General features: G+C 42.8%; 3 protein-coding genes across 3 annotated transcripts in view; 1 reads left to right on the top strand and 2 right to left on the bottom strand.

The window, feature by feature from the left end:
• Positions 1 to 213: 213 nt before the first annotated feature.
• On the bottom strand, positions 214 to 2335 carry LOC108108688 (glucose-6-phosphate 1-dehydrogenase). The gene has a single exon (XM_017216792.2). It carries the CDS (start codon positions 2255 to 2257, stop codon positions 635 to 637), a length of 1623 nt encoding a protein of 540 aa, XP_017072281.1. The 5' UTR covers positions 2258 to 2335; the 3' UTR covers positions 214 to 634.
• Positions 2336 to 3379: 1044 nt separating this feature from the next.
• On the bottom strand, positions 3380 to 3649 carry LOC108108720. Its single transcript, XM_017216853.1, has one exon. It carries the CDS (start codon positions 3645 to 3647, stop codon positions 3435 to 3437), a length of 213 nt encoding a protein of 70 aa, XP_017072342.1. The 5' UTR covers positions 3648 to 3649; the 3' UTR covers positions 3380 to 3434.
• Positions 3650 to 8656: 5007 nt separating this feature from the next.
• The window catches only part of LOC108108714 (tyramine/octopamine receptor), a 31284-nt gene continuing 14059 nt past the window's right edge, over positions 8657 to 25881 (top strand). The window contains exon 1 of the mRNA XM_017216847.2: positions 8657 to 9206. The gene's annotated coding sequence lies outside the window, so the exon portion shown is untranslated. The remainder of the gene's footprint in view (positions 9207 to 25881) is intronic.

The raw sequence follows: 25881 nt of genomic DNA, 5'->3' as shown, positions 1-25881 counted from the left end.
AAGCACTGCTGGATACCCAAGGAAGTCGGAACTGAAGTGAGTTTGGTATATTAAAATATCTGAGACCCAAATTTTATATCTTCAGGAAACTCATCGACTGAAAACAATTTTGAATTTAAAAGTTTGGGATAGCTATTTTATTTACACAACATTTTCGAACCAATCAAGTGCTGACTTTCACGCTATGATACTTATGATATAAAACCCGAAAAGCTCGAGCTAGGACCCTTTATATAACTTTTTACAGTTTTTAGTATAGTTTATAACAAGAAAATAATCAACCAAATATTAAAATAAATAAATGCTAAAAGTTGCAATCAAACATTCACTTTGACAAACGTGGAAAGTAAAGAAGAGAATTCCGTAGTTCCCATAACTCCATTTATTTAATAGCTCCCTGCGGTGCTCAGTCCTTCGTACAAAGGACAATGGTTAAGGTATGCGTGTTGTTTACTCCCGCCCGGGGCAACATCCTCACCAGCAACATCGGCAACAACTGCAGTACAGAACAGAACCGAACAGGACGGAACAAGTTGGACCCGGCCAGTGGAGCGGTCAAGGTGAAGAGGTGGCCAGCTGGTGCAGCCCAGCACGCTGCACTTGTTTAATTAAAAAACTTTCGTTGTTGATTTTATTAGCTCTCTGCCTTAGGATTGGAGCTTAGCTTCGAGGCCCTTTTCGACCGAGGCTCCCTGACCGGCTTGAGGGCGGTATGGGGTCCGATGAGCTGCTTGCTCCTCTTGACCGTGTACTCCAGCGTCTCCTCGCTCTGGTGCCACTCGTCCGAGGCGAAGAACACGAAGCCCACGCGCTCAGCCTTGCGGTATGCCAGTAAAGGACCCCGGGACCCAAAGTCGTAGTTGAGTGGGCGGGGACGGTCGGCATCGATGGAAGTGAGGATCGGGGTGAATATACGCCAGATCTCGCACTGCTCGTCGGTGCGCATAAAGAGTGTCTGGTCGCCTTGGAAGACGTTGAGCAGGAAGCCGGGAAGGCCTTGGATGCCCTTCGGTCCCCGGTCGTCCACTCTAAGGTTGATCTCGCTCTCCCGAAGGCAGAGGTCCTCTCCATGTCGCTTCAGACGCATGCGCATGAACACTTCCTCCGTGGGAAAGGATCTCAGGACCAGCTCGTTTCTCACGTCGGCGCTGTCGCTGTGAAAAGCGTCGCAGTCCACCGGCTTGTACTGGATGCGCACCTCCGACTTGCTGTCGTTCATGGCCTTTCCAGCCCGCAGGATGAAGGGCACACCGGACCAGCGGCGACTGTTGATGTAAAGAACCACCATGGCGAAGGTGGGAGTGAAGGAGTCTTTCGGTATGTAGCTGTGCTCCGTGTAGCCGCACTTTTCCAGTTCCAGTTCCTTCCGGTTGTTGCGATACTGTGCGATGACCACGTCACCCATATTGGGGGTGAGAACCTGTCGAAGGACCTTCAGCCTCTCGACCCGCAGATCCTCGGCACTGTTTGTGTATGGCTGGTCCATGGCCAACATGGCCACAGTTTGGATCATGTGGTTGGTCATCAAGTGGCGAATGATGCCATGGTGGTTGAAGTAGTCCGCCCGAGTCGCCAGTACCGGAAGGTCACACTTCACGGATATCATCACCGCTGCCACATGGCGATTGTTTAAGGTTTCACCCCACAGGTGGTTCGAGTAGCGAAGCGCGAAGAAGTTCTGCATCACCTGTCGGCTGAGAAGGTGGTCCATTAGATAGATCTGCGACTCCCGGAAGCTGTTGCACAGCGACGTCTGGAAGGCTTTGTAGGAGACGTCGTCCCGTCCAAACGGCTTCTCCACAATGATCCGGTTCCAGCCCGTGGTGGAGCTGCACTTTCGGCTGGCATTCAGGGTCACCTGGTCGAAGACGATAGGCGGCACAGCCAGGTAAAAGATCCTGTTTGCATGCACCTGGTTGTGCTTCAGCTCCTGGCTTATCATCGCCTCCGTGAGAGCCGCGTAATGCTCCGGTTTGTCATACTCACCCTGCACACAGAACACGTTCTTCCAGAAGAGGTTGTACTTCTTCGGGTCCCGATTCTTGTCCAGCTCCATGTAGGGCAGCACTTGCAGCCGGTAGGTCTTTGTCTGGAGGTGAGTCCGGCAGTATGTGAATATCTTGGTGCCCTGCGGTAGTCGGTTTTCCCGGTAGAGAGCCCAAAGAGCTGGGAACACCCTCTGCTTGGCCAGGGCCCCTGAGGCTCCGAAGACCACGATGGAATATGCCATGTCATTGTTTGGGTCTATGGCAATCATTTTATAGAATTTAATTAAAATTTAGCTGAAGGAAAAGAAAAAATAGGGAAAAGGTCGAAACTTGGCCAAAAATGTTAAGTCGAAATTTAATTAGATCAATGAGAGTTGTTGCCAGGATATACAGACATCTTACAGTTAATCTCAATTTTCAGATACATTTCACCTATTTTGTTGTTATATAAACTGAAAATTAGTGAAACCTAATGAAATTGGTTCCATAACTAGCAGAAATATTAACAATCACCTCAACGTTGTCGACTTTACTGCTTTTAAATTCCAATATGTTTATATATCGTTGACGATTTCGAAAGCCTATTTAACCCGTTACTCGTAGAATGTGTAACAGATAAAGGGAAGAGTAAAGTTAAAGTAAATAACTGATATATTACCTCCAACAGGTCGTATGTGTAACTCCTACAAGGTATAACATCAAAACATTCCTTCTTTATCTGTTATTTATATAAGAAGACATATTAATTATGGAAGATCTAATTTTAAGAGATAGTATAACATTTAGTTTTATCTTATAGATATGAGTTACATTTCGATTCAAATAAACCAGCTTAAAATTTCGTTTTAAAACCAAACAATTTTTTAAGACATCAATGCATTCCTAGCTGCCGAATACCATTGCACCATGTCATGCCTGGCCAATAATCCGGCAAAGGGACTTGAGCTCTGCAGGCTGCAAAACCAAAAGACAGACAAGCTGTTTGGAGCGAGGACTGGCTGCAAGTAAGCCTCAAGTTCCCCATAAACACATGAGAGATTTTCAGCTGCCGCTGGCTGCCCTGCAATTCAAATTCAATCAATTCAAATTCCCTAAGCCACCGTTTAAGAGCAAGTGAGGGACCCAAAGGAGCAGGATTGCAGTGGCATTTCCATTTCTTTGCGTAGCTCACATGCTGTGAATGCAGCTAATAGGTGAGGGATTATATTGCGACTCCTATTCTGCGTCACCCAGGATGGATGATTCGAGAGCTGGGGGGACGGACAGCTCCTTTGATGCTCAAATGGCCTGGCTTATTTTTAATTTTCTTGGAGGGAGAAGCGTAATAGGAATCTAGTTTTCAAGCAGGAGAATTCTCTTTATGGCTTTCACAGAAAAAGTCCACAATAGAATGCGGTTTCCCTTCTCATTTATTAACTCGTGCAGGATCACTAAAGTTAAGGGACTCTACGCTGCTGTAGTTGCCGATTCCGCTGCTGCTGCCTTTGTGGTTGCCTTTGCAACAGCTACCTTCTTGACTGATGCCTTAAAGCATTTCTTTGTCCTCGGGTTGAGCTTAAGAGGAGGCTTACACTTCAACGGCTTGCCCGCTTCCACGGCGAAGCTGCACATCAGCAGCACCAGCGTTATGATGGACAGGCTAAATAGGGAGATCTTCATAGCTCAGCGGATCGAGGTCGTCTAAGAAGAGTTTTGACGGTCACGAAATAAGCTTTACAGCGGAGCCAATCAAGTTAAGCGGCTGACATTTTATGGTAATTTATGGATAGCGAGCACCTTTCAAGTTGTTATGCATGGTACGAAGTTGATTTTTTTTAAGTACTTTAAAGTTTATTTTAACATTGTAAGTATATTAATCGAAGAATTTAACATATAACTTTTTGATGACAAGAAGAAAATTCCATTCAATGTATGTTTGACTAAACAAAACCCGAAAGGAAAGTTAAGAAATTAGGAAAACAAATAAGAACTAGAAACGCGTTTACAAAACCAACTGCAGAAACGTGACTCACGATTCGAAATCAGGACTAACTCAATGCCGTTTCTTCAACTGCTGGTTGCTCCATTTCCTGACCGAGTTCATCTCACTGTCCTTATACGTGCCTGTCAAACTGCGCCCAATCAATACGGGAGGAGTCATGTAGAGATTAGTTACCAGGAGATGGAAGCAAAGCCTCTCGTATTGGACATCTTGAGCTGCTGAAGATTGTTGTTGCCGCCGTTAATTGGCTTTGTTTACGAACTAACCCCGAGCACCCTTGATATTCACAGTCCCCTGCAAAAACGCCTTACCAACGCTGGCTACATCTAATGCTGGCACACCTGGCGTATGCTTGCTATTTTCCCATAATCATGGTCGAGTATTGGTCAAGTGAGCTTGTATTTACAACTAATTGAGGCCGAAGACTTACATTTGAATAAGATAAGTCCCATTCAATGGGCTGATATCCTTGGGATTGCGTTCGGCATTGGGATTAATTGGCCAAGAGCGAGGACAGTAATACCAAGTAAAATCAAGTTAAGGATGCGATAATGAATTGGCCAGGCTATTGAAAGCCCTAATAGCATGGATTAGTACATTTTAGAAGTATAGGGGAATATTAACACAATAGCCTTGAGGATGTTTTGATAATGTTTTGTTAGTCATTGCTGGTAATTGTGTTACATTATTTTTGACTTATTCTCAAAATCTGTAAGCTTTTAACATTTCCTTGTAGCTGACTAATGATAATCTTTTAGATTAAAAAATTTCATAAATGCTAATATCAATGCTATGCAATCTTCTTTCAGCTCCTTCATTGATAATGCCCAAACAAATGACTTGAATCATTTTGGATGCGGCACATCCCTCGTGTCTTGACCTTTTCGATGACCCAACAAGAAGACATTCCATCCCTCAATTCAGAGGGGCTCTTTCGGTTGCTTTTTTTGCTCAGTAGGCCAACTGGCGCCCCTTGAAAGTCAATTTCAATCAGCAAACAAAGGAAATTTCTAGGCCAGAACATAAACACAAACAGAAAAGTGGTCAATGAGCCCAAAACAGGAAAAGCACCGGATGGATGGCCTAGCCAAAGTGGCTGGGATGGGGAATATGCGGATGGGATGTAGAGGATGCGGAGGAGCCTGGCCCAGTGGCCGAAACTTTGCCAACGATTTATGCACAGGCTAAACATTTTAAACACATGCATAAATCAGGAACACACAAGGGCCAAGGAGCAGGGTGAAAAATTTGGCAAACAGTTGCTTAAAGCCAAAGTTTTTAAATGACCGAAGGAATGGATCAGGATGGGAAGACTCCTCTGTCCCGATGATGTGTGACAGTTTGTGGCAAATTGAAAAAACATGGGCCGGGAGATCAGACGCAAGGAAGAGGCCATCGACTTAGACACACCATTAAGCTCATAATTGCCACATGAAGATAGGCTGGCCACCCGCAATATGTGCCATCTGCCACGAGCTTATTGTGGTTTATTTGCTTTCATTTGCCTTCACTTGGATCACATAAAATTTAATTAAATTGTTTTATTGCATCCAGGCCAAATGGAAGTCCTTGAGCCAACTGCCATCAATTTCAGCATTCGTGGCCCAACGACTCGCACAAAAGAACCGAAAAAAAGCAATCCCTGTTCGCATAATTAAAAGAAGCCGCAACTGGGGCTCCAGCATTTTTGTGGCTAATCTTTTATGAGATTCCGCAGCCACAAAAGCGGATTCTTTTGGTCCACATTCATCAGATGAATCAAGATTTGTTAGATCTCCATTTGTCCGCTATTCCAATGAGCTAAAAGCTTTCTAAGTCCGCAAACCGTTAATATAATTGGCTCGAGAGGACTGACTGTTTATAATATCTATTTTTCCGGGAATCACTTTAGGTTACCAACGTTGAAATATTTTATTCTGACCCGCAGGTTGACAGTTGACAGGCTTTTAATAGTCAGTTGACCTTTGAACCTCAGTACTTTAAGCGATTTCACGCGATTGAGCGAGCCTATGTAAACTTTACACAGAAATTGTTAGGCAAGGTAAGTAAAAATCGATAAGGGCGAGGAACAATGCCACGGAAATTGAATAATTAAGTGGACTCAGTTTCAAGCTCACTCTTCCACGCACTGAAAAGGGAAAGTCCTAGCCTTAAAGCTACCGGCAGAACTCGTAGCCCACTTTTAGGCGCCAGGCTCCCACAAACGGCAAATGGCACACAAAGAGGGCCAAAAATGAAAGGAACTCATTGGCATATCTACATATTTCTGGTTCAATGCATTGCCAGAACACAGACACAGGCCCCAAACACAGAATAGCAAACAACCAGGCAAACATCTCTGGTGATTATGCAGTGAAAAAGAGCGGCACCGGGAAAAGTCGGAAAGGGACTGGGCGGAGGTGAGGAATGGGGGGAAGCGTGGAAATCCTCCGCAGGGCTGGCAACCCGAAAGTATTCGAAAGATGCCAATTCATTTGTGCCATAAACAACTACAAACCCAATCGGATGGCAACAACAATAAACCAGGGACAAGATACTGGATATACCCGCACGGGGATGTCCGCTGTTGGATATTGGATGTTTGGAGGATGTAGGGTGCATATGCATATGCACACTGTACTGGTATATTGGCCAACTATCGATCGATCCAAGCCATTGTAATTTGCAACTTTTCATTTTCCATTTTTTGCTCTCGAAGATAAATTATTATTTGTTGGGGGTTGACAGTCAAAGTGAAAGGAGAAATAATTTGTGGATATTCCATTCGGGTCAAATTAAGAAAATTGTTTCCGGGTTTTGAATAAATTCTCCTTTGTTAGCCATCGAACTGTTGAAAGGGCACTGGATTTATTGAAGGCAAAAGCGCAAAGAAATCCTTTGAAGGGTCTTTATTCGGAATGTTAGAAACATTGGAAAGGTTTCTGGGAAATCAGAAATCTAAAGCTTCATCAGAACAATCCTAATAACTTAGTAAAAACTCTCAGGTAATTTCCATTCTGAGCCTTATTGGGAAGAGTGTATAAATTAAGACCCTCGAAAAGCAACTGATATTTGTGTTTTTCGGTTTGCAATGGCTTTCAGGTGGCAGTGGTATGCAAATTTTCCTGACCCATAAACACAGACAGACATCTGTAAGTGTGTGGTTAAGGTGAGTGGGGGCCTCCAGGCAGTGCCCTTCTGGCTGTCAAGCAGCAATCCTCATGTGAATCATACACTTAAATGTGTTGGCCATGTTATGACAGACTGCCAATGTTTATGAAGAAAAACTGTCCTCATCCACCTCCTGGTTCTTGCCATCCACTTGCAGCTAAGAGCGCACTTGCCTTTATGATTTGCCCAGGACCTTCGGCACAGTTTGTCATTTACTTTTTTTTGCGTGTCCTGTGTGCAGGATAATTTGCTGTGACATGCAACTTCTGAAACTTTAATTGACAACAGCAATGAGGAGGAGGAGGTGCGGTCGACATGGACAGCTTGGGACAGAATGGACCCCAAGAACTGAGACTTAGATTATGTCCGGGTGGCCGAAAGGTTGGAATTTCAAAATAACCAGGCTGCATTTCTCATCTTTTTCAGACTCATGCTCCAAGATAATTGAGTTTTCTCAGCCCACAGGCAGCCCACAGAAGCTGCAAGAACAAAAGCCGGAGCAGCAGGAGGTGGAAAGGAATTATTGTATCTTGCAATAACGGAGTGTGCGAATAACAAAAACCGTACTCATACCTATCTTCCAGCCATGAATGTCTGATGTGAATTGTCACTTCTTGCAGCTGTCTCCTCGGTGCGATTCTCCTTGTAAATGCCATTTCCCCCAGAGCAACGGGTATTCATTTGTGGAGAAGTGAAAGTACAAAAATTCCTATTCCAGATTCTTCTTATGCAAAGGGAAGGTTAGTCTTCTCTCTCATTTCGACAGAACTTGTTTTCTTCTACATCAAAAGCACTTTTGTGTGTGTGATAATTTAGCTTTTATATAATTAAATTTTATAAATATCAATAAATATATTCTGGCTTTGAGGTTGCTTAATTAATTTATGTTTTTCTTCTTGTTTTCACTCTTACCCACAACGAATGAGTATTAATTTTATAAATGCTACGCAAATTGGGTTTTGATAAGTATCTCTTTTCTGTCAAAGTCATATTAATTCTCTTTTTAATTGCCAGGATTTATTTTCTAACGCTTTTCTCGTTGCAATTTAATACACATCTGTTCATTTTCAAATATATTATATTGTTGACTATATTGGTTTATTTTTGCACAATATAATAATAAAAAAAAAGTGTAATTCAAATTAAAATCAAGCTGATCTGCTTGGCCTTTATTGTTCCTGTAAACCAGCCCAGTTAGCGTAATCTATAGGGTCGAAGAACTTTCCCTTTTATTCCACTGAATCAAATCAAGTCCTGAAGTTAAAATCAAAGCCCTTTGGCCCCTTTATTCAGTTTGCAGTTGGTTTAGTTGGCTGGTTTAGTTCGTGCTGAATCAACAGTTTGGCAACTAAGAGAGCCTCGTTAAGAGAGATTGTGCACTGCTTTGCCGACGCGGACCACTCGTACGTATCCGAATGCTTTCGGCCCGGCCAAGAGCCGACGAAGAGGCGGCGAACTGTTGCGGGTGGCTGAAGTTTAAGGACGGACCGCGGGAACGCTGGCGTTCAGACTCAGTTCCGTGCGAATTGGCGTTGGGTGTGGACGCGATTGGCGGAAAGCAGGCGGCGTCTCCATAAACAAGCTCTTCCATCTCTCGTGTCTCTACCGACGAAGCGGCACTAGATAGCTGCCCGTCCCGAGATTCCCGTAAAAGTTCAAGTGACAATTTCCCAACCAACTCAACTTGCCGACGACGTCAACGCAAATTGAATTCGATTTGATTGTCCCTCGATCCTCACCGATTCATTAAACACAGGGCAAAGAAAGCAAGCTACGAGGTCTTAGTGAAAAGTTTCCTTAAATCCGGAGACGTGGCAATGCAACCGAAACCAAACCGAAAATTTCGCAAATGAGCTTTGCTAGCGTCGGGCCAAACCAATTAACAGAATTCGTTCTTGTGTAATAAATAAATTGCCAACAATTATAACTTGCAATCCCACTCAAGCAAAATCAAATGAAATGTTCACGGCGATTGCAGCTCAAAGCAAGAGACCATAGAGGAGGTGCACGGTGTTGTGGCAGTTAGTGGCCAGAGAGCTCAAACAAGCCGCAAGGCTCGACCAGAAACTCATAATTGGTAATAGCAGGTAAGCACTGTGCGAACAAATCGCTGCCTGCATTTCAGATGAGAAATTATCGGGAGGAAAAATACCCAATTTCATTTTTTTTAAGTGTTCTAAAACTAATATTATTCTAATATTAATACAAAGTAAAAGAATTTACTTTTTTACATTAGCATTAATACATTAATACAGAAATATTTATAAATAAAACTTTGTGCAAATTTATATAAAAACTTTACCTAAAATTGCTAATAAAAACTCAAAATAAGGATATAAAATCTTTATATAAATATTTTAATATCCCTAACCTCAGTTTTATAAGCCCTACCGAAATACGTTTTATTAATATAATCACATAGAATTATTAAAATATTCAAGAGAAATCCCTCTGAAATGAAACATTATAATTATTACATTTTCTTGAGATTTGTTAGCTTTTCCTTTTTTAATCCCAAGAAACAAAGTGTCCATAACCCAAGCACTTGCAAAGAAAAATATAAGAACCCGCACTCGGAAACCGAAAGTAGAACATGTGTGTACTGGGGGAAAAGAAGGAAATTCCCAAGTGCGAGGCCGTGTGTTATTTGAACACCTTTAATTAATTAAACGGCACAGCTCCCGAGTGCGTGCCACCAAAAGAAAGTTCTTGTGGCAAGGCTGTTCTTTCAGGTGACTGCTTCTTGAGGGACTGCGAACTCGTCTTTCAACAGCCTGATTATTATTTTATTTCATGTTGTGGCTTTTAAGTAACAGACTTAGCACAATCGCAGGGCGAAAATCCGGGCTATACGCCCCCTGGGGCGGTCACCCACCGAGGCCTTTTTGTCCCAAAGCGTGCCGCATTTATACCAATTTGAAAAGCGCGGCTCACTTTCGCGCCAGCCTCATGATTATATATTTATTTGATTTTTCCGGTCTGCGGCTGCTCCTCTCCCCCGAGCCCTGGCACTTCCATCTTTGTGGTTCGTAGCCCAGAAAGTATTTACATAAAATCTAATCAAAAGGCGGGCCACATTATCTGCTCGGACTGCTGGCTCATGAAAATTTCAATAAGACTTTGACACAGAAACAGATCCACGTGCATACGCGTTCATGTGCGTATGTACATAAATACGAGTACATGGCGAAGTATATAAATATGAGGCCTGCACTTAACCTACAACCCGGCATCGTTTAGTGAACGAAGGTCCTGGGCTCGAACGACTCTAAAAGCATTTTTAATAATTCACAACTTTGTATTTTGTTGCCTGTCTGTCAAGGTGGCATTCACCTCTTTAAGCTTTGTCTGTATTAAGTTTCCTTCGGGTCGCCCATGTCATGCAGATACTTTAAAGTGATGTGGCCATACATTCGAAACTCAATTTGCATACTTTAATTTAATTCAGGAAAACGTTATCAAATCTTCCCAGAATATAATCGATAAATCAAGGGATTTCCCTTGGGAATTTAGCCAAATTTAGTGGACATATGTCTAAAGCGATTAACCTATCTATACGCTGTGAACCACCGCCCTCTGTTCGCACAATTGTGACATTTATTTACCGTTAACAAAAACAAACAAAAACGGAAATCAGAAAACAGAAGAGAGAAAAGAGAAAAGAGAGAAGCGGAAAACCTTTACATGGGCATCAAAATTAATGCTGTTAAGCCTGGAAATGTAATCAATGAAATATTGATATTTTTAATGTTTAATCTTTTCAATTAAATTGGCAATGATTTACGCTGTCCTCCCGAAGATGTTTGGTCACCGAATTGTAATGACACATTTAACCCCGAAACGAAATGCTGCGACGCGGCAGCGGAATTGTAAATGATGTTGTCGCATAAATCAATTAAAATGGTAATTGAAAAATAATTAAATATACAAATTAAGTTGCAAGTTGCTGGGGCTCATCTGCATTAATATGCCCGGTGATTTACTGAATGAAACTGCCTGTGCTTTCCCGTCCGGCTATTGCCCGGCACCCGCTGAGCTTCAATCGACCGGCCAATAAATATCCAAAGTCCATCCATTAAGGCCTCATTTTAAGTAGCGTATACGCCCCGCTGCCACATCTAAACAATTCGAATAGTTTTTAAAGGCAATCTCGGGCCAAGCAAGCATTTATTTAGTGCCATTCAAGTAGGCGCCCCATAAAACTATTCAACTAATTGCGGTATTTTCGCTTCCATAACGCATACGCCTCGTTGACCCGTTGAAATGCCGCCTAATTGCTTCCCTAAGCCCAAAAGCTGCTTCGGCAGCACAAATTCCTCTCATAAACTCTTAACGAACACAATAACAATGAACTCGATCAAGAGGAAATAATTGCAATTCAATATTTTCCTGTGGCGAGAACAATTTCAGGCTTTTCATTCGCTCTCCTACTTGATGCATATAAATTTTAATGCATTCATTTAATTGAATGACCCAGAACGGGCTGGGGACACTCATCTACCAATCAATCAATCAGCGGGCGTGATGAAAATTATTTTAAGAGCAAAAAAACACTCACAGAATTCGATGGCGGAGCCAAGTAAAATAAAGGAAACGAAAGGCAAGTTTGGGCTGTGGTTTGCATAATAATGGGATCTGCCAAGGCCGGCCAAGAATGCGGTTCTTGGTTCGGGGCTCTGAGTTCTCAGCTGACTACTTTCTGGCCAACAGTACGTGCCGCTGCCACTGAGCAGGGATCGGATGGACTTAACTGGGAGGATTTCGTTCCACTCTACCGCAACACAGATACAAATTAGCAACTGCTCCCGCTCCCTTCCATTGCTTTTAATTTTTCCCATTTCTTTGGCTGCTCTGCTGCCTGTCTACAATGCAATCGGGAAATTCGAAGTTATATAAATTCACCAAGACATAAAGGCGTTTATCTTTCCAAAGTTTTAATTACAACAAAGCAATTATTAAACATTAGCTCGGTTTCGGCTGAAAGCGAAAACAAACAGAGCCGACGGTCTGCATACTTATGAGGGCTGAGGAAAGTACTCCCAGCCTTTAAGTAGAGTCGAGCAAATGGAGCGTGCTGCATGTTAATTGAAAACACAAGCTGACTGACAACCCTTAATCTGACTAGACCTCCCACCCCAGCTCCTGCCCATGCCCTTCTCCGTTTATCCGAAAAGGGAAGCCCCTGGTCAGTTTTTCTGCTGGTTTCCTTGATTTGCATAATATGCTAATTACGACACACTTTCCAGCGCATAAATCATTCATTAATCATCAGCTTTCGGGCCATTCCAACTCATGTGCGGGCTCTTCAATTAGACCCTGAACTTTTCATCTGTTTTAGCTGTCTCTGGCTCTGTCGTCTCAATGAGCACAATTTTCTCTGCTAAGATTTTAATTTCTGCTTTAGAATTCGTGTGCCACTGCGCGATGGAACAGAAGATGATGTTTGCAAATTTGCAGCGAAATAAAGTACAGAGAAGACTGTCCCGCGTGTGACGACTGGAGGCTAATATAACATACGGAATAGAGTATTCATTAGTTTTGTTATTTCCCAAGTAAATGTTATACCTATAAGTAAATAATTAATGCCTGGATTTTATCAGCTAACAAATTTTTAGCTAGAATTGTCAATAAAATGTGCAACATGCTGTAGTTTCCTGAACTACTTAAGCTGATTAATAAGTAACATTCACTAAATTTTTTATAAAGACTTTAAATTTCAAACATTAAAGATAACCTTTGCTAGTTTTCTGCATCGCTGTTCCTTCTGTATCCTTTTAAAGCAAAATCCAAGCAATTTACTTTGGGTTTTCCAGTTGATCAGCTTTCCTCACGCTTCATTTGCACCTCAATCCTTAGCCAATCCCTACTGTAGCCGAGCTCGTGGCTGTTTGCTGCAAACGCATACGAAATTGTTGCCACATCACTCACTCAGCTTGGACGCGACGGCGGCAGCTGCTTTTCACCGCTTTTCTTTTGCATTTTCCCCAAGCGGATGGTGGCGGCGGAGGACGGGGATGGGACACTTACAATATGCCATCGCGGCCCTGGCTGGCTGCAGTCAAAGGCAACTCATCAACAGCCCCCCAGGTCCTCTTTTCCCCGAAACTTTTCCTCACAAAAATATGAATGCCGCGTAGTTGGGAGAGGGGTCAAAGGGCAGGGGAATTATTACATTATCACAGCACCTTTTTCGATTGGCAAGCAATGAAAATATTGGTCCACTGCGGGCTAAAAAGAAGAGTGGCTTGAGAATTCGACCGACTTTTAATTGCATACTTTGTAGGGCGTATAATCGGGACTCACAAAGTATAGAATGTCGCAACCATGTTGGCTTTATGTGGATTTTTAACCTCTTTACTACTTTTGAGCTCCGTGGGCACTTAAATTTGTTGCAAATATGCGAGCGGAATTCGAATTGGAATTGAAATGGAAATGGAAATGGGAATGGGAGTGCAAAAACACAGACACATTGAGAGCACTTTCAATGGTGCCCCGTATACTCGTATTTCCCGCCCGCACATCCACATCCATATCCTGCAGCGCCTCCCTGGCCTAAGTCTATTCACGATTTCGAGCCTACGCCGGGTGCTAAAGCACATGCGGCGCCACCGAGACTCGCAACCGGGCTGAAAGAATCGTCGGCGCTATGGAACTTTTTGCTCCTAAAATTGTATGAAGTTAAAGGAAGGAATTAAAATAGACAAGAAGGGGAGGGGTAGGGAAACATACAAAAGCCATTTAATTACACTTATCGTGAGGCAAAATTTTGGCTGTTCTATTTAAATTATTTTGCATCACCCTGCCTGAGATGGAACAAGTTTAGAAGTGAAGGAAAAACACCTTTTAGAAAATGCAAAATTATTATAAAGGTGATTATTTCCATTGAAACAATTTTAAGCTATTTATTTTAAATTTTAAAATCTTATGAATGGAAATATTAGCATTCCTTATTGTATGAAATTTTCAGGTTTTACTTGCTATTCATTAGAGGAAGTTTCGAGGCAGGACTAAAATCCTAATTCTATGCATAACTTCTCTTAATGGGCTTCTTGGAAAGGATTTTTACTGACGCACAGCTATGGTTTTTGCCTTACAAATGCTTATTGGGTTTGAGTTTCATCTTTAACATCTGAGATTTATTTTGCTTCTAAGGACATTAGTGCATTATGAATATGAGAAGGGGATGCAGATGAAGTAGCATACAAAATCAGGAATTGAATATATCTTTATTATCTATCAAAAATAACATGTTCTCGGTGAATGCAATTCGAAATTTTAAAACAACATTTCATGTCACTTTTCTATTTGTCTTTAAGTTTTAGAGGAATAAACATCAAAGTTCAATGTCAAATTTTCAATTTTCGAACTTATTTCTACAGTCAGAGTCCATGCAAATGAGCCCATGGCCCAGAAATGTTATCTAGAAGCAATTTAATCTAATGATAGTCGCACAAGAGCTGGCTCTTTAACCTTTGCCACAACATTGACACCTGGATAGCATTACTCACTCACACACACCCACCCCACGCAGAACCCACACCAGCACACACACCCCCGTTGCGGAAATTGCTCTTGTTGCTGTCATCGTTATTTGCACGCTTTTGACACTTTTAATAACCGCAAAACCGTAAATACCGCCAACCGCAGCGACGTAAACCAAAGCCAGCCAAACCAACCCAGCCACCATCTGGCTTCTGTTTAGGATGAGCAAGTGCAGCGGCAGCTGGGCCACAACGGTTTGCATGCATATCCATCAAATGGAAAGAAAACATGGCACCTCGCTACATGACCCTCGCTTGGTTCGCTTCAGACAACGACTTGGAACCAGCTAATTTCCGCAATCAGAGACCCACTTACCGGGCCAAAGCACATAAACAATGCACCTCAGATATCCCAGGACTCGCAGAAGTGGGGCGAGGGACAACAGGGACATGAGGGCGGGGAGAGAATAAAGGGTCGAGTGTAAGGACAAGGGCAATCGTCGTTGACGACGTGAGGGACAATCATTGCTCATGAGAGTGTGAAGGTTCCTAGGTCATCACGTGCTCCCAGCTATATTCGCTATTAGAGAATCCCCCAAGAATCGACAAGCTGTTACTCAAGGACAATTTTAGCCCACTGAAATGCTAAACAATATTCTCATATTAAGTTCCAAGAGGAATTCAAAAGAACTAAAAGAAACATGGCCTTAAAAACTTTTCCTCGGTATATATATTAAACTTAAACAAACACTAATATCCCCCAAAGATACCACAGAAACATCATAAAAAGCGCATCCAGCTAAGCACAATGTTGTCTCGCTGGGGATTTGTGTAGCGCTGGGTCGTTTTTCTATCTGTGCTCCTTTTTTATGTGCAGGATGACAGGCGACACCTCTTCGAGTGGGTTAGACAATGGCTCAGACTAGGGAAGCGAGGGTGGAGGCCATCCGGCCAATCCTCAGCCAAAACAAGCTGTCACAGCCAGCTGGCCATCGACACTGAGACACTTTTAGTTTGACTTTTAATTGGATTTTGATGGAGCAGACTCAAGGACAAAGGGGCCGGCATTGGCAGTGGGCTGAACTTTCCACAACAATAATTATTTGCCAGCCATTGAAAAACAATTTCCCTTTCGATTTCCCCAGCACATTTCACTTGACTTTCCAACGCTCTTCGCGATTCGCCTCGGTAAATGTTTTTACCGGAAATTGTTGCAATTTATGATTTAATTTATGTTCATTTTAAATGACGGCAGCTGCCGCCGAAGCTCCTTTCCGCGCATCCTTTGTGCCCGACTCGGTGTATAAATGCGGCTGATTATCGGGCGGAATGAAGTGCTTTGCCACCTTTCCACAGGATATGCAGGGAATCAATGAAGACAATCAGGCGGTTCATTTGCGGCAGTCGAAGTCAATTGCCAGTTGGCCTTTTGGATGGAGCTAAAGGATGTGGCCTTTACTCATATAAATCCAGGATCCAGGATAAGACTGAGTAGGATCTGAGAGTGGGATATAAGCTCGTATGCGAACTTTTCTGAAGAAATTACTTCCACCCCCGCAATCATTATGCATAAAATGGAATTTTCCCTTCCATTCGCCTCAACTGTTTATTTTCGCAATTAAGTTTCCTGTTCCTGCGTCGCTATTTTGGCTTTCTTCAACTGTCAGCGACATGGCTGCTGGAAGGAGAGAAACTGGGCAGGGGAACCGGAAAGAAAGTGAAAGAAATGGAGACACGCATGACTGCATTTTTGACTGGCATACGTGAGTTGGTGAGATCTCCACCCACACACTTCCCCAACCTGACAGCGTCATCAAAACTGATGTCACACGATGATGACGATGACGATGACGAGCGGCAGGAGCAAGGGAGTTCCCCCGGAATTGCTGGCGTGTGTCGAATGACTCTGGGCGAATGAAGGAAGCAAATAAGAAAATGATTTGCACATCAGACCCTCCTGCAATCAAAGTGAGCGGTTGCCTAATGCCTACTGCCTCTGCCCTTATCAATCAGACTCCTTACAGCCGTTTTCCCGAACGTTTTATCTAATTTTGTCAAATTTGCCTGAGCATAAAGAACATTTGACTTGACATCGAATTGAATATTAAGCGAGAAGAAATTAATGTGAAAGTGGATGGGTGACAGGGCAGTGCAGGAGAAATATGGCACTAGAGCCAAGGGAGAAAGTCCAAGGAAATTGGCTTCAAGAATGATCTATAGAACAACGATAAATAAGAAACACTCTGGGAAACAAGAAATGATGATCCCATCAGTTACGCCGTAAATCTTAGAACGTTTGAATGGATTGAACAAGAAAAGGTAGATACAAGTGAAAATAATACTTTAAGAACTGGTAAAGAACATATTCGAGAAAATTAGAAAAAAATACTTTATTTTCCAATCGCTTTATAAAATGGTAAGAAAAATGTTAACAGGAAATTTCCCAGACGTCTGCCTTACCAGGTGCCTTCCCTTTCGAGCAAGAACTCAAAAATTATAGAAATTCTAATTTGAAGACTTGGCAAAGTCTTAGGCCCTAAGCTCCCGGGAAGTGTGAATGAAAGCCTCTGCGGGTCTTATCTGAAAATAAGAGGCTCAAAGGACGCCGCGCCAATTTGGAAACCAAGCCAAAAGTTTTTGTCGCTGGCGAACCTTGAAGGAAACTTTGCCTGTCTACCAAATTTCCTGGCAGGGCGCCTTTGTCGCAATATTTTCCAGCCACATGTGGAGTATTGGAAGGGGCATAAAGGCAGGAAAGATGCCTGTGGGCCCATTATGATGCAGTTTCGGGGCCATCAATTGGTTCACCTGTCGAGCGTGAAGGTGCGAGCTGCCGGCCAATAAATCACTGGCGCACATTCGGCCCAAGCGATTAATCAAAAATGTTTCAAATAAATCATCGGGAGGCGGAGGGGGATATCTGATCCAGACTCTGCCACAATTAAAACAAAAAGCTGAGCCAGTAACTGCGGCAAAAAGGATATAATCAAGCCATCAAGCTGCCGACAGAATGACGTCAAGCGAAGTCATCATCAGGACATTTAAGTCATCAGCTTGCCTAACTGCTCAAACATCCTGTAAGGAGAGGGCAGGGGGCAGAAGGCAGGGGGTGGACTTATGAGCTGGCAAGTGTGTGTAGATTAGATTCAAAGTTGCCTGGGCATGGGACCATTTTAAGAATGTTTATCAAGCGCAGCTAATAGGATAAATTTAGTAAAGTGTAAGAAGCAAACCCACTTTTGCGGTTACCCTGGGGAGGGGGAGTTAAGCCTGCTTAAGGGAATTATTCGAGAAAAGTTTAAGGCTTAACTTAAAACCCCTTCCAGCGCCTAAAAACGCTCGTTTGGACCATTTCTCTTACTCAAATCTGCAATCGCCAAATGTTTTCCCGCCTGCTGTGATTGATTGTTTCCAGCAATCGATGCCCGGCAGCTAATTGAGTTCGCTGACCCCAGTCACAATTAATCATCCAATCTCGAGCAAACTATCTTAATCTTTTGGCTCCAGCTTTAAACCAGGCCACATTCAATCGGGCAATCTTAAATCAAGTACACGCCATGTTGTGCACTCGCAGAAAGTCAACCTGGCCAAAGTGCGCATAAATAAGGCAGAGCATTTGGCGGGAACGGGGAGTTCGGATGTGTTTGCCAATGCCTTTTGGTTAATTTACTCCAAAGCCAGCAGCAGCAGCAGCAGTAGGGCCAACAAAACGCATTGGAATGGAAGGGAAACTCGAAACCGAAAAGGCAAATGGCCAAATGCAAGGCGGCTAGCAGCTAGCAAATGCTCACTGACGATTAGCTTTGCCTTCTCTGCATTCGACTTGCAAAGTTCCAGGGCAATACAAGATTTATGCAGCGGAAATTGAAAGGCGAGCAAAGTCACAGCTGGGAGAAGTGAAAAGTGAAGGAAAACTGAGAAACGCACTTCTCATTGGCTCCACATCCCCGCTCTCGCCCTTCCTCTGCTCAAGGGCCTTCCTCGCAGGCGACTCCAAATGCTTGTCAATTAAATTCAATTTATTAATTTCAATTATTTGCGCTTCAAGTGGCCAGCAGTGGGAAAAGGAAAAAATATCAGAGGAAGTCGACGGACGGAAAATCTGTCAGCGAAAGCACTAAAGCGAAGGCCATGGCCATTCCATACCATCTCCTCCTCGACGATGGGTAAGTGCTCCGGAGGAATTTGATTGATGTGCGGGAAAATGGCAAGAAAGTTTGAAATAGCGAAAAGCCTACGAGGACTAACTGTTGGGCACAGAGCGGGTGACTATGGCAGCTTTTCGGAGAATTCATTCTCCACTGGACAACTGAATTAAGTGCTGATTCTTTTGTAACTAGACACTTGTTTTCAGAATACCTTTGAAGAACTGAGATTCTATTATTTCGAATTTTCCCAAATCTATCAAGCGTTGTGATAAACAGTAAGTTTAGAGCTTTGACAGCAGCAAGTGCGAAGTACTAATGAAGGGAAGAGTTCGGTAGTAATCTAAAACGAATCACATGATTACGCCTAATGGCACATGCCATCGAATCAATATGTAATAGAGGCTCATTGACGCATCTCGCCTTTTAAGGGACACTAAACGGAAAAGAGCCCTAACCGAAATCATCAAATAACCGCAAGCCAAAGTACAGTCGCCAGCCCGTTCCGAAGTATAATTAAGTGCCATGTATAGAGCCAAAATGGTTCTCATATGTCAAAATCAACTCAGGCAGCTGTTCGGTCGTCTGTCCATCGCCCATCGTCCTTTCTGTTTGCTTTTGGCCTAATGCTTTTTATGTTGCCTACTTTTCCGGGCGCCGAGTCAATTTTTATGGGCCTGGCCAGAACGATCCGTGGAAAAGTTGAGCGAAGGAGGAATGCCATCAAAGTTCAAGTGAGCCACCATTACTCCAGGGGGCGGGATGGAAGGATGGCCTTGGCACCGCCCCCCACATAAATCACACATACACAATGATGTTAATAGTGTCGTAAAAACTACGACAAAGCCCCCAAACCACCTGTCCTATCCTACCTATCCCACCTGCATAGATGATGCTCTCCTTTGACGCAAATATTGACTACACAGAGGTGACCCCAACGACCCCCACTAGGAACGAGGTGGGGTCGCAGGGCTCCGGTGGGATGATAATAAATCGACGTTTGGACGCCAAAGTGTGAGCAGAAAATTAAAACATTTCACCTGGCCTGATGTTGACAAATTAGAGCCTTACCAGGGCAGCAGGCTGACAGTAGTGGTTACTCGTCCCCATCGCCGTTCCCCCGTCCTGACTCCCGCTGTCACTGTCACCTGTCGTATCCTTTCAATGCATGTACAATTTGCCAACGCCACCCACTCTACACCCCCCACTTGAGTGGGGCAGGCGAAGCCTTGCTGTCCGGCAGCTTGCAGTTGAAGCATCGGCAGATTATCGGTTAAATAAATAGACAAATTGATTTTAATGGAATTGGATACACCAGCCAAGCGACCAACGAGCGCCGCCTCCGATGTCCTGTTCCCGGACAAATGGACCGATGGACACATGCCATACGCAGGCACACTCCTGGCCACCGGCGACAAAAGCTGCGACGAACCTCATTGGACATGACCCGACCCAGTTGTGCAAACATATTTTCGTGTAATTTTGTCTCGGCTCGTTTACTTTTTTTATATGATGGCCCAGTTGCTGTGGTTGCTACAGCTTCTCCTGCCCTGGCTGCTCCTGAGAGTAAACCCTATTAAAAATGTTGAAAGGTTACCTTAATGCTTAGTGTAGCCATGAATTTAAAGCCAATGCTTTAGGGAATCTTAGCATTCAGAAAGCAGCTTCGGAACCAAGGACCCTTTTCATATTGAGGATGCTTATTGAGGAAGGCAGTTATTCCTTTACAATCAGAACTTCTTGTGGTAAAACCAAATTATAATTTAGCAGGGCTAGATTAACAGCCCCTGTTTTGTAATAAAATAAAAAATGATCAGGATTTCATGAAAATTGATTTCAGTCATAATATGTAAAAAGGGAATTGACATGAAGACCTCTGAATGAAACTTTAAGTTCGGATTTTTATTATAGAATCACATTATCCTATATATATTCTTCCTATTATATTCTTTCATATTTGTTACTTCATCAGCTTAACAGCTAAGAGCAGAGCTAAACTTCTTTCATATTTGAAAATTCTGCGCTTCTAAAAGTTTTAATAATATTTTAGACGTTGAAACAATTTCTACAGAAACTGGATTTGCATTCAAGGAAACTCTATTAAAAATATACTTCTTTAAGAAAGTTTTCATCGTGTATCTCATGTTTGCTGTTTGGTAAAAGTATTAAAATATTTTAGCGTGATAACTCGACTATAAAATCCTTGGTCTTTGTTTTGCTGGATTGCCATTAATTATAAGTTTCCATAAACCTTCAAATGAAATGGACTCAATTCAGAAATTCGTGCATTGGAAACACACATTCTGACGTAAATTTGAAATGTATTTAGATTTTGATATCTCAAAGTGGAGATGGCTATTCGGAGCAATGTGCCATGCGAATGGGCGGGAGTGTGCTAGGGGATCCTAGAGGAGGTGGAATAACTTTTAATGACATGCTTTGTATGCGAGCGCGTGTTACATGTGACTCACATTATCAAAGGAGCAGCAGAAGCAGCGACAACTTTTGCTACAGCCCCCGGAATTTCTGTGCAGCTCCTTTGGCGTTGGCTCAGTGGCTCGATAGCTCGGTGGCTCGGCGTGGAGCACTGCCATGGCAACGTGTCCAAGTTTGGCTTCTGTGTGTGTCATCTCATCCTTTAGCTAATACTCTTCGCTGCCACATGTCCTGGCCGACCGCCCTCCGCACTCCTCCCGCACTAACTAATACGAATTTCACTTAATTGCACTCGAAAAACTATGCATGTGGATTGCTCTCAACTTGTCTGGTAAGTGAGCTTGCGAGGGTGGTGGGTAAATGTGGGAAAACCAAGCGAAAGTGGGTGAAAACACAGAAAAAAGTAACATTTGCAATTAATTATCAGCCTAAAAGACTTGCCAGATTAAAAAATAGTTATAATTTCTAATAAGCTTACTGTTTATTATGTGATTGTTTTAAAATATTATCATGCCATCATCCTTACCACTTAATTCCTCAGTTTCCCTCAGTTTCCCTCAGTTTTTCCCAGTGTACGGTGGCATTAGTTTTCGCTTTCATTGATGCAGACAGTTTTGACAGAACATCAGATGCACACACTCAGACGGGGGCAGAAGGAGGAGACATCAGGTTGAAAGAGAGGGCGAGGGAGCGAAGCAACCGCAAAACGACATCCCCAGTATCTGGAATCCTGGTTTTAGCATAGGAAAACTTTTTCGCTTGCGTGCTGTTTCACTTTTGTCTCGGGGTTTAGGGCCAAGGGGTTAAGGCACCGTCCGGACTCTGTCCCCCTTAATCCCTAACCCCTCAGCAGCCAAAGCTGTTGTCAGCTGTTGAAAGTTGCTTACGCATAAGCCGACATCCCATACAAAACCAAGAACCGCATGCTAATGAGTACAACTTTCGCCCCCTTCAATTTTTTCTCTTTCAAGAGTCAAACTTTTCTGTAGGTGGAAAAACTGAAGGAAACTTTAATGAGAACTCCAATGCCGAAACAAGAACGGATTAAGTTTTCAGGTTTTCTCTCGGTATTAATCAATAGTCTTCAAACTTAAATGGTGCTAATTCTTTGTTTTCATTCAAAACAAGAAAGTGTACATTCCATAATCTTAAGATTATTCTAGGTTTCTGGTTAGCAGATATTTTCAATTGGCTTATCCATTCTTCACTAAAGGAAGTTGTACATCTATAAAGTTTGAGATTTTTATGCGCATTCGATTTAATCGATAACCCATTTGAGTTGCCTAAGTCTGAAGATAATGCACCTACAATGCACTTACTTTGTCGAAGTCCTATTATTCTCACCTTGTTCCCAACAAAGTAGATAAATTTAATGGCCTGTCGTAAAAAACTTCTACCTTCCCAGTGTCCTGTATCCCTTTTCTTGGCCTCTTGCCCCTGGCACACTATGCATTAGGGGCGTTTTGTATCCCCCGCTCTGTCCTCGCTCCAAACCTAATGTTACTTGTCAACAGCTGCAAATAAATATGGCCCGGGGAGACGAGTGGGCGCCGGACGGGTCCCAAAGATAAATTGAAATTTATGAAGCGTCTAGTAAGTTAGGAAAGTCAGGAGGAGTCAGAAGACGATGCCAGATTGCCGGCCAGCCCAGCAACCTAAAAGCACTAAGTAATTTATAGGACATGGACAGGAATAAAACATACAAAGGCGGCTAAACGAACTAATGACGAGGGCGCAGATCTGGCTGTTAAGCTTTTGTTCAAGTGAAGCGGCCATGGCATTCGAAAAGGAAACTATAATGCTCAAGGAAGTTTCCTCCAACTAGTTTACATATCTTAATGATTAATTCAGAAAATTCAAATTTCCTAATAATTTATCCTTAAATACGTTTTTTGCTGCCATCCTTAACCCTTGTATCTGCATCTCCCGTTGGCACAGATCCTTTGCCTGCTCCCAGAGCCTTTGTTCGGTTAGCATAATGAAATTATGCATTCCCACCCAACCCTTCTTTCCACCCACCGCCCACCTGTCGAAAACTACAAAACGTGCAGCAATAACAGGGCCCGTTAGCAGTGCGTACGCGTGTGTGTGTGTGTTAGTGTGTGCAACTTCCTTTTAGCCCGGTGCCGGGGCCAATACCTTTTACCAGACCTTATTAAATTATACAACCAAGTCGGCAACAAAAGGAGCCTCGGGCGGAACGGCAGATCGGGGGCAGGACAGGAACTGCGGCAGCACTCTGAATTTCTCTGCTGTCTGAGGATGTTAAAGTGTGGCATATTTTAGCTAAATATTTGCAACTACCCCGATGAGAGTTGCACTTGCCAAATGGATACACGACCCCACACATACCAACTGCATGTGGCGCCCCAAAGACGCAAAGACGCAAATGGCAATTGGAATTGCCATTGGCACCAGAACCAGCTAGAGCAGGTGATAAAGTTGCAAGCTCTGCCTGGGAGCTAAATTAATTCAGGCAATATAATTTATAGTCCTTTGTTCTCTCTTTCTTCGCTTCCCTTTCCAATCTCCCCGGGATATGGGAATACTGTTCTACGTTTTCTGGTTAAAAGTAATGGACCAAATATATCGAATCTAGCTGAAAGCTTTCTGCTTTCTTTCTGTTTGTTTAAAGAAACAAATTAACAAAGATACAGAAAGATTTATCGGCATTAGACATTATAAGGTCGGAAATGTCTTTGTTGATACATCAGAAAGGTTAAACAAATTTTGAGACTGAAATCATTCAGAAAGAACGATACAATAGGACACCTTTCACTCACATCCTTTAAATGCTCCTGGATATCCTGCGATTCTTCTGCCTGATCCTATACATTCCCAACCTGCATTATCAGCTTAGAATTAATATATTTAAGGGAAGTAAAAGCACACACATCATCTTTATGCAATTTAAATTCCCAAAGCCCTTGAATTTTACAGCCAGCAAATTCCGCTTTCCACACTTCAATTTCTGCGCACTCGATGGCTTTCGATGGTGTGAGGATTTTTAATTTGATTCCTTGCGCCCCGCTCCACTTACGAACACAAAATCAATCATCTTAGACGGCTCTTGAGGCGTCCACATGGAAAGTGAGCAGCTCATAGACAGCCTCCAACAGCCGTCGACATGTGAAATGGGGCTTAGAGGGCGTGGGGTCGGAGGTCTGATGGGTTGGACGTATTCAAATTGTATCAATGGCAAAGTCAATTGTTGCCTGAAATGAATTGCAAATTAGGCGTAACTAATTTGCTTTGTGTGCTCCATGCGGCTCATTTGGTATCGGAAAGCAGGAAAGGGAGGATCTGGATCCGTTAGGAACTTGCATTTTGTTGCCCTTCTATGGCATCAATAATTTGGCAACATTCAGGGCTCATTAGTTTCCAAATGCCGCAGATATGCAGCTTAAACTCGGCTAAGCATTTTCACAAGGAGGAGCCTTAAAGAAAAACTGAATCCACTTGAGGTTCCACCCAGAAGAAGTGGTTCCCGAACTAATTGCTATTGAGTTCTGATAATTGGTAAGCCAATTTAGTTAATTTTTATGGGAAAACTTGTGCCACAACCAATATTGAGGGACAGCCAGGCCAAAAAGTTTGGGAAGACGCACAAGAAGAAAAAGGCGAGGCAAATTCTGGAGGATAACTAGATAAGTGGGGAAAATCGACGGAGCCGTTTGACCCTTTTTTCCAGACCTATCATGTTGTGTCATTTATATTTAATAGCCATGAGTTCTTTGATAGACTCAAATTTTTACATAATGACTCTTTCCTTATGAAAGAGAAAATCCCCAGGCCAAGGAACTAGGTAATTTATAGCCGTTAATAGGAGAGCAAAAAAGTTTATTGTATTCGTGACAAAAATATTTAATGACCAGCAATAAATCTTTTTAATAGAACTCATAATTACTAATTGCATTATTTTGTTATTTTTCCATTAATATAAGCTTGCTTTAAGCTAGCATTTTAGTGCTGGTGAAGCTGGTGAAGCTTATATAAGCTTGTTCGTAGTCAACGCAATTGCGAACAATTTTCCTAAAATACCAAAGATTTTAGATATTAAATAATTTATTGAGATTTTTTATTGCTTTAAAAGGTTTTTTTTATTTAAAACTATTAGAATATGTTTTGGACTTAAAAAGAATTTCTAAACGGCAAGCAATGTTAATTTAAATACTTAACCCTGCCTTCTTCTTCTTTTCTGTTGTGTGTTTTCTTTTATTGTTTTCCCATTTTCACTTATCCATTCTCATTAAAAAACCGTATTTTCGCAGAAGGGATAAGTAAACATTTCGAGTGAGCACTGGGTGAGTGAGATTGCTGACTACAAACATCTCACCCATCCCCGGCAAATATGAAGAAGCCGCAACTGGCTTTTCCGAAGTCGATACATTGACAAACAGAACTTTCACTAAAGCAATCAACCCACTTGCTATCTTGCAAAGGCAAATCAAAGTAGAAAACAATTTCAATGCTAAGTACAAAATAGTTTCCATGCCAATGTACAAACTTATTTCCATTTGCTAGATGGCCCCAAGAGGCGAACCCAATATGACACAGAGATATGCGCCTTAGGCCCCCGCTCCCGCTCCCGCTCCCGCTGCCGCCCACTCCCAACCCAGAACAGCACCCAACCCCTCTTGCCCACCCCCTTGGGAAAACGAGCTGTTAATGACGTGCGTCGCTGCCACAGCCACTGCCAC

The sequence above is a fragment of the Drosophila eugracilis genome, unplaced genomic scaffold (assembly GCF_018153835.1).
Source record: "Drosophila eugracilis isolate 14026-0451.02 unplaced genomic scaffold, ASM1815383v1 contig_2154, whole genome shotgun sequence".
NCBI lineage: Eukaryota > Metazoa > Arthropoda > Insecta > Diptera > Drosophilidae > Drosophila > Drosophila eugracilis.
The sequence above is the reverse complement of the archived record's forward strand: the minus strand, read 5'-3'. Positions and strand labels throughout refer to the sequence as shown.

Bases quoted from the DNA above. Each gene is read 5' to 3' on its own strand.
- LOC108108688 (XM_017216792.2), bottom strand. From the start codon at position 2,257: ATGATTGCCATAGACCCAAACAATGACATGGCATATTCCATCGTGGTC.
- LOC108108720 (XM_017216853.1), bottom strand. From the start codon at position 3,647: ATGAAGATCTCCCTATTTAGCCTGTCCATCATAACGCTGGTGCTGCTG.